Source organism: Xyrauchen texanus, chromosome 7 (assembly GCF_025860055.1).
Source record: "Xyrauchen texanus isolate HMW12.3.18 chromosome 7, RBS_HiC_50CHRs, whole genome shotgun sequence".
Lineage (NCBI taxonomy): Eukaryota > Metazoa > Chordata > Actinopteri > Cypriniformes > Catostomidae > Xyrauchen > Xyrauchen texanus.
In genome coordinates, this window is record NC_068282.1 from 50687051 (window position 1) to 50695676 (window position 8626).

General features: G+C 38.0%; 1 protein-coding gene and 1 long non-coding RNA gene across 4 annotated transcripts in view; one reads left to right on the plus strand and one right to left on the minus strand.

Annotated features, from left to right (window-relative positions):
* The window catches only part of LOC127646350 (uncharacterized), a 136369-nt gene that overhangs the window by 15151 nt on the left and 112592 nt on the right, over positions 1-8626 (minus strand). The window lies entirely within an intron of this gene.
* LOC127646304 (transmembrane protease serine 6) overlaps positions 2278-8626 on the plus strand; it is a 27444-nt gene continuing 21095 nt past the window's right edge. The window contains exons 1-3 of one of the 2 annotated variants that reach the window (XM_052129839.1): positions 2278-2859; positions 2953-3073; positions 3463-3605. In XM_052129839.1, the coding sequence (XP_051985799.1) occupies positions 2980-3073; positions 3463-3605 (237 nt within the window). In that variant the 5' untranslated portion in view covers positions 2278-2859; positions 2953-2979. The remainder of the gene's footprint in view (positions 2860-2952; positions 3074-3462; positions 3606-8626) is intronic. The other variant, XM_052129838.1, reaches the window with a different exon arrangement.

An 8626-nucleotide genomic window follows, 5' to 3' on the forward strand; every position in this document is an offset into this window, starting at 1 on the left:
AAAATAAGAAAATTGTGCCAACCTCAGATTAGAGTGATCTTGACCACATGTGAACAGGAAGTTGACTATAGAAGAAGAAGTCACACAAAGTGGCTATTTGATTTTTGAGATAGAGCCTCTAGTGTTGGAGTTATGAACAGTGTGACAACTTACCCCGCTCTCCCCTACTCATATGATTTAATCTCACATGGCTGGTCATGAGTTTGCACAAAGTTTTTGAAATTACCAGTAAAACTTTTTAAATGAGGAAAACATTTAAGAAAGTGGATATTTGTAAATTGCATCATATTTCTAAGGTTTCATGATTGAGCAAAACACCAGTAATGTCAAATTAAACTGTAACACTGTCAACCCTGTTAATTTTCTGAAAGCATAATTATATCCTGTTAAAACTCTTATTAAACAGGAAAAGGCAGCCGTTTCATAGCATGACCCTCCACGAGCATCGGTTTATATTTATTTTTTATTTATTATGTATTATATTTATTTTATGAACTTCTTTTTAAAGTGACAGTAATATGATAACTGACATTTTAGATAAACGTCAGCACCGTAACAAAAGGTTGCATATTAAAAATAAATATACATTATAATATACAATACAGACAGATGCAAAGATAAGGGCTGTACAGAACAAAGAATTTCTCAATAAGATTTAGCATAATTATTCAATATAATTATTTTCTATCATTTATTTTACAATATTTGTTTTTTATTGAACCGCACTATTATGACTTGAAGACATCACTATATTACAGCTTTTCTGTAAAGATGCTTTGAAATGATGTGTGTTGTGAAAAATAAAAATGAGGACCAGTAATGTGTCATTCTTCTTATTGTTGATACATTTTAAAGACATTTTCAAAAGTTCCATTTATAATTAAGTGCTCTGTATAATACATTGGTACTCAGAAGGTTGCTGGTTTGATCCCCACAGTCACCACCATTGTGTCTTTGAGTAAGACACTTAACTCCAGGTTGCTCCGGGGGGATTGTCCCTGTAATAAGTGCTCTGTATAATACATTGGTACTCAGAAGGTTGCTGGTTTGATCCCCACAGTCACCACCATTGTGTCCTTGAGTAAGGCACTTAACTCCAGGTTGCTCCGGGGGGATTGTCCCTGTAATAAGTGCTCTGTATAATACATTGGTAATCAGAAGGTTGCTGGTTTGATCCCCACAGTCACCACCATTGTGTCCTTGAGTAAGACACTTAACTCCAGGTTGCTCCGGGGGGATTGTCCCTGTAATAAGTGCTCTGTATAATACATTGGTACTCAGAAGGTTGCTGGTTTGATCCCCACAGTCACCACCATTGTGTCCTTGAGTAAGACACTTAACTCCAGGTTGCTCCGGGGGGATTGTCCCTGTAATAAGTGCTCTGTATAATACATTGGTAATCAGAAGGTTGCTGGTTTGATCCCCACAGTCACCACCATTGTGTCCTTGAGTAAGACACTTAACTCCAGGTTGCTCCGGGGGGATTGTCCCTGTAATAAGTGCACTGTAAGTTGCTTTGGATAAAAGCATCTGCCAAATGCATAAATGTAAATGTAAATGTACTGCATAGGAGCGCCAGCGGCTCACTAAAGGTGTGCAATCGGCCTCCTCGACCCCTCCAACAGCATCAGACCCCCCTCGACAGATACATGGGGCACAAAATTTCGTTTTGCACACCCGCTAGGAAATGTGTAGTTGTGCCCCTGTGCACTGTCCATATGACACCTTTCATAGATTCATTGTAGTTCATTTGTTGTGCATTAAATAAGTAATAATTAACATTTATAAAATGAAAGAAAGTATACCTCAATTACACCACAATATATACATTTGTTATCAATATGCTTTTAGATAAAGCTGCATTACATTTTTGTGAAGTATTTTAAAATACACTTCTTTCACTCTGTTAGAAATACAGAATTGATTTATCCTTTATTCCCATTAATGCCAGAAAATTGGGCATTTGAGAAATCTTGTGTTTTGATTGAAATATTTGTGTAATACATTAGTTGTTACAGGGCGAACTAAATCATTTGAAGCTATACTATTCATTTATCAGGCAAAGAAAAAAATATATATTATTATTATTTTCATTACAGCCTAAATGTCCAGGAGCATCAGTTTATTTTTTTTAATTTATTTTTTATTGTGAAGTCAAAAAAGTTAACAGTTGTATAATTATAATTGCATATACAAAAAGGCAATAATAATAATAGAAGAAAAATAAATAAACATAAAAAACGCAATATTTGTCCTGTTTCACGGCTCATACAAAACTGTCATCATAATATCTTAAAAAAGAAGAACATTTCTTATTCATGAGCAATTTTAAAGATTTAAAATAGCCTGGGCAGCTTTTTAAGATACCTCTGCTTGTGCAAATCAAACGGTCCAGGAGCATCAGTCCACAGGTGAGTTCCCCCTGAGTGACGTCACCGCAGGTGCGCAGGTGAGCGCGTTGCTGGGCGTTGACTGTCGTTAAGACATCTGTAATATTCTAGATAAACTCATAATCACAGCAGGCTTGTATTGAACAGAGAAGCGGCGGGTTTACTGCTGAACATGTAAGCGCACATGGGCAGGTTTATCCTCAAACACACCGAGGAGAATATTGATCCACCGCGAACTTTGGACTGACAAACAGAACGGTTCTTTGAGCGATTCCCTCAGAACATGTGTGTATACACCAATATAGGTGAATACTGAATGTAAATCCAGGATAGAATCAACTGAATCGTCCTCAAGACTCGGTGTATCTTCATGGAGCCGAAGACGAGCGCGATATAACGGTTCGGTTGAACGATCGAACTCACGAACGGTTTCAGCGCGGATCCGAGTCCAGAAAACGAGACCAACAACGTAAGCGAACATTTACAAGCCTGTAATAATATACAAATGACGGGGGGTGCTTTTAACGTGAATTATGTAAGTGTTTTTTATGTTTGTCTTTAGACATCCGGTCCGGTGCTGTCCCATAAAATGAAGAGCTCCCGAAAGTGTCTGATCGCTCTCATCGTCACCATCATCATCCTCATTCTGGCAGGATCTTCGTCTCTCATCTGGTACTATGTTGGTGAGGAAACACAGACATAAATATCCCAAATGTTGTGTACAGTACTGGTGACCCACAGTTTGTAAGACTGTACATCTGTGACCATGGAGACACTGTGTCCCAGAGACTTCCTGTCATATGGGACATAAGGTGTTAACATGTTGTGGACCAGAGTCCGTGTGATGTCAGAGGTCATTTGGATGAAGCGTTTTTGTGTTTCTTAATTCACCATCATGACGTGGTGAAAAGTGAACGTGGGCACCCAAACATCACACCCGTATGTGCTTGTTGAGCGTTTCGTTGGACAGGTTTGGACCTACAGGAGGATTAAAACAGCCTAAACTGCTTTGGATTAGAATACTGACTCGTGTGTTTAACTGCCCCGTTTGTCTCTCTCTCTCGGTCTGTAGAGTATCGTGTTTGGGTTCTGGAGCCGAGGGTCGTTCAACAGTACACCGGCAGCGTTTCTATCCTCAATCAGAACTTCTCTGATTCTCTGTCCAGTCATGAGAGTTCAGAGTTCAAACTGCAGTCCAGAGCGGTGCAGAACATGGTGAGAACGGACTTTACATCAACACTTTCAATCCAGAACACCGTTTATCTTATGAAAATACCTGCAGGGCTAGTTAGTGCTGGTGTAGCGGCTGTTCACATCAAACAGAAGCTGGTTGAGAGTCTTAAGTGTCCTGCGTCTTACCAGCACCCCAAACTCAACACACACGGGTCCCAACTTCCCAAAAACTACAGATCAGTGCGGCAGATATAATGCTGCATAATACAGTTTAACCAGAGCAAATCAAATGTACACTATAATAGGCCAGAATAAATGATAAAAAAAATAGTCTTTTATTGGGAAAAAAAAAAACATTAACTGTGTTTTCTTTCTGCGTCTTTACAAATTTTTTTATTAACAAAAATTCAATACAAACCGAGTGCATTCTTTCAATTTTCACTGTTTTGCTGAAAAAAAAAAAAAAATCAGATTTTTTTGTCACTAGACGAATATTGTTCTGTTATTTGAGTTACATAAATACATTATATATATATATATTAGGGCTGTCGATTTAACGCGTTAATAACGTGCAATTAATTTGACAAAAATTAACGCACTTTAATCGCAACGCTTAACTGAGAAATTCAAGCTTGTAGTACCACCTGTTTACTCCAGGGGGCAGTAATTGTAATTTCAGCTGTGTGAGCAACACACAGTTTATACAGTGAAGAAACACTTGTTGGAGCGCAAACGTGATCTTTAGGGGATCTTAAGATGTGTTTAAAGATTGAGTATTAAACTATATTTAACTCGACACAAGCATGTCTGACGCAGGTCGTACGGTCTTTACCTCAGACATATTTAATTACCAACGAGATTAAGGAGGTGTCCTTTAAACTGTTACACTGTTTTTACCCCGTCAATCTTTATTTAAGAAACATGCTCCTGAAATAGATCCGCTCCTTCTGTAACGCTGTAGATGAAACGTTTGTTTGTTTGTTTGTTTGTTCCTCTATTTTAACTAGTTTTTCTTTGCTTTATAAAGACGTTTTATTTGGTTTTCACAGATTTGATAACTTAACCTAAACAAGCCCTCATAATAAATCTGTGATTGCTAAATTCACTTGTGTAATGGATTACTGTGAACTGTGTGTCAATGATTGATTTATGATCAATAATATGGTAATAATCAATACATTGTATTCTAAAGCCGCTTTTATATTGTTTTATCAATGATGAACTCTTCTGATACAAGAATGTAACGCATTTTAATAATCTGAATATTTGTTTATTTTATATATATATATAATATTTTAATATTTAAAGATAACTATGTGTAATTATTTCATCATTATTTATTGAGTTATTGTTATATGAGGGGCTTTCTCAGCAAATATTTGTATATGCGATTAATCGCGATTAATTAATCGGGACACCATGTAATTCATTCGTTAAATTTTTTTTATTGATTGACAGCCCTAATATATATAAAACATTTAATGTATTTTTTTTAAAATTATTATTCATTTATTTATTGCATATATATATATATATATATATATATATATATATATGCATATTTAATAAGATGCTGGGTTGGTGCTGTTTTAGTGGCACGAGGGGAACATGCAGAATTTTAGGCAGGTGGTGTTAATTAGGGCTGCCCCAGATTTTCCTAGTCGACCAGTAGTCGTTAATTTAAGCCATTAGTCTCGACTAGTCACATGTTTGTGATGTTACTTTAATTATTTAAATCTATATGTTTTGGGGGGCATCAGAAAATGGTTTGAGTTGCAGGACTGAGTAATGATATCAGTAATATTACTGACACTGTTCTACTTTACAGAGAAATACTAAACTGTAATAATATACATTTAACAAGCGCACGCAGCGAGCCGCAGCGACACCGGTAAAGCGGTAATGATCCTGAATGTGTCAGAAAAACCAGCAAGAGACGTCTGAACATTGTGTTCATTTATAGAGAAATGCACATTAAGTTAAACAGTAAGTGAGGTACTAATTTATCTTCCCCACTCCCCACGAACACTTGGATCTAGCTTATCTAACGTTCGTGCGAGCGGCCATGCTAGGTGGCTAACGTTAGGCTACTTGCATGTTTCAAATGATAAGCCTTTGCATATCACCTTATTGGGGTCATCCTTTACGCTCTCGAAATGATCCCACACTTTGGATTTCCTCCCTGACATAATTAATTACCGCATGGACCAGCCGTGTAAACGATCATGTCTGTACTTCACTGACTGCATGACTTCGCCACTTCCTGTTTTTATTCACTTTACTTTTTCTGCGATCAACCGACCAATTAAAACTCTGTTTGCCCGGTCTCTTCTCATCCACTAACATTTGTTCGACTATTAGGGAGCAGCTGTGTCTGATCGGTGTATACAATGTATATATACAGTGCCTTGTGAAAGTATTCGGCCCCCTTGAACTTTTCGACCTTTTGCCACATTTCAGGCTTCAAACATAAAGATATAAAACTGTAATTTTTTGTGAAGAATCAACAACAAGTGGGACACAATCATGAAGTGGAACGAAATTTATTGGATATTTCAAACTTTTTTAACAAATAAAAAACTGAAAAATTGGGCGTGCAAAATTATTCAGCCCCTTTACTTTCAGTGCAGCAAACTCTCTCCAGAAGTTCAGTGAGGATCTCTGAATGATCCAATGTTGACCTAAATTACTAATGATGATAAATAGAATCCACCTGTGTGTAATCAAGTCTCCGTATAAATGCACCTGCTCTGTGATAGTCTCAGAGGTCCGTTTAAAGCACAGAGAGCATCATGAAGAACAAGGAACACACCAGGCAGGTCCGAGATACTGTTGTGGAGAAGTTTAAAGCCGGATTTGGATACAGAAAGATTTCCCAAGCTTTAAACATCCCAAGGAGCACTGTGCAAGCGATAATATTGAAATGGAAGGAGTATCAGACCACTGCAAATCTACCAAGACCCGGCCGTCCCTCTAAACTTTCAGCTCATACAAGGATAAGACTGATCAGAGATGCAGCCGAGAGGCCCATGATCACTCTGGATGAACTGCAGAGATCTACAGCTGAGGTGGGAGACTCTGTCCATAGGACAACAATCAGTCATATACTGCACAAATCTGGCCTTTATGGAAGAGTGGCAAGAAGAAAGCCATTTCTTAAAGATATCCATAAAAAGTGTCGTTTAAAGTTTGCCACAAGCCACCTGGCAGACACACCAAACATGTGGAAGAAGGTGCTCTGGTCAGATGAAACCAAACCTGAACACACCATCCCCACTGTCAGTCATGGTGGTGGCAGCATCATGGTTTGGGCCTGCTTTTCTTCAGCAGGGACAGGGAAGATGGTTAAAATTGATGGGAAGATGGATGGAGCCAAATACAGGACCATTCTGGAAGAAAACCTGATGGAGTCTGCAAAAGACCTGAGACTGGGACGGAGATTTGTCTTCCAACAAGACAATGATCCAAAACATAAAGCAAAATCTACAATGGAATAGTTCACAAATAAACATATCCAGGTGTTAGAATGGCCCAGTCAAAGTCCAGACCTGAATCTGTGGAAAGAACTGAAAACTGCTGTTCACAAACGCTCTCCATCCAACCTCACTGAGCTCGAGCTGTTTTGCAAGGAGGAATGGGCAAAAATGTCAGTCTCTCGATGTGCCAAACTGATAGAGACATACCCCAAGCGACTTACAGCTGTAATCGCAGCAAAAGGTGGCGCTACAAAGTATTAACTTAAGGGGCTGAATAATTTTGCAGCTCAATTTTTCAGTTTTTATTTGTTAAAAAGTTTGAAATATCCAATAAATTTCGTTCCACTTCATGATTGTGTCCCACTTGTTGTTGATTCTTCACCAAAAATTACAGTTTTATATCTTTATGTTTGAAGCCTGAAATGTGGCAAAAGGTCGAAAAGTTCAAGGGGGCCGAATACTTTCACAAGGCACTGTATTTATATATTAGGGCTGTCAATCAATTACATTTTATAATCAAATGAATTATGTCATATGTAGATTAACTAATCAAATGAATCGCAATTAATTGTATATATAAATATTTGCTGAGACAGACCCTCAAATAACAATAATTCAATATATAATGATTAAGTAATTATAAATTGTTATATTTAAATAATTACAAATTATATATTGCTATATGACCCTATATCAGCACTGCCGTGATTCGGCAGCAGGTCGAGTGCTGTAGGTAATTACAGCAGTGCTGATATAGGGTCATATAGCACGATTGCGAGTGTGATATTACTTATATATAACGTTCAGTGAACAAGTACACTTTTAAAAATGAGGGAAAAACTGAGTACGGTCATAAAAACGCATTTGTACACGGAACTACTTTCTTATTCGACGGATCAGAATCTGCCGATGCTGTTCAAAGAAATGATGCGTCCAAACCTCCGTTAGTAACTCAAAATGTCACTTCAGAAATAATATAACGGCTTGTGCTGTTTCTAACTAGTCATTGGATAAACAAGGATGTGTGTGTGTGTGAGTGTGTGTGTGTGTGTGTGTGTGAGTGTGTGTGTGTGTGTGAGTGTGTGTGTGTGTGTGTGTGTGTGTGTGTGTGTGTGTGTGTGTGTGTGTGTGTGTGTGTGTGTGTGTGTGTGTGTGTGTGTGTGTGTGTGTGTGTGTGTGTGTGTGTGTGTGTGTGTGTGTGTGTGTGTGTGTATGTGTGTGTGTGTATGCATGTGTGTGTGTGTGTGTATGTAAGTATGTGTGCGTGTATGTAGTGTATAGTAAATGCGCGTGTGTATGTGTGTGTGTGACCTGTGTGTGTGTGTGTATGTGTGTGTGTGTGTGTGCGTATGAGTGTGTGTAAGCAGTGTGTATAAGTGTATGCATGCGTATGAATGTATGTGTGTGTGTGTGTGTATAAGTGTATGAATATGTGCATGAATGTGTGTGTGTGTGTGAGTGTGTGTGTGTGTGTATGTGTGTGTATGTGTGTGTGTATGTGTGTGTAGGTGTGTGTGTGTGTGTATGAGTATGTATATATAAGTGTGTGTATAGTAGTGTATAAACCATGTATGTCTATGGAGAGTC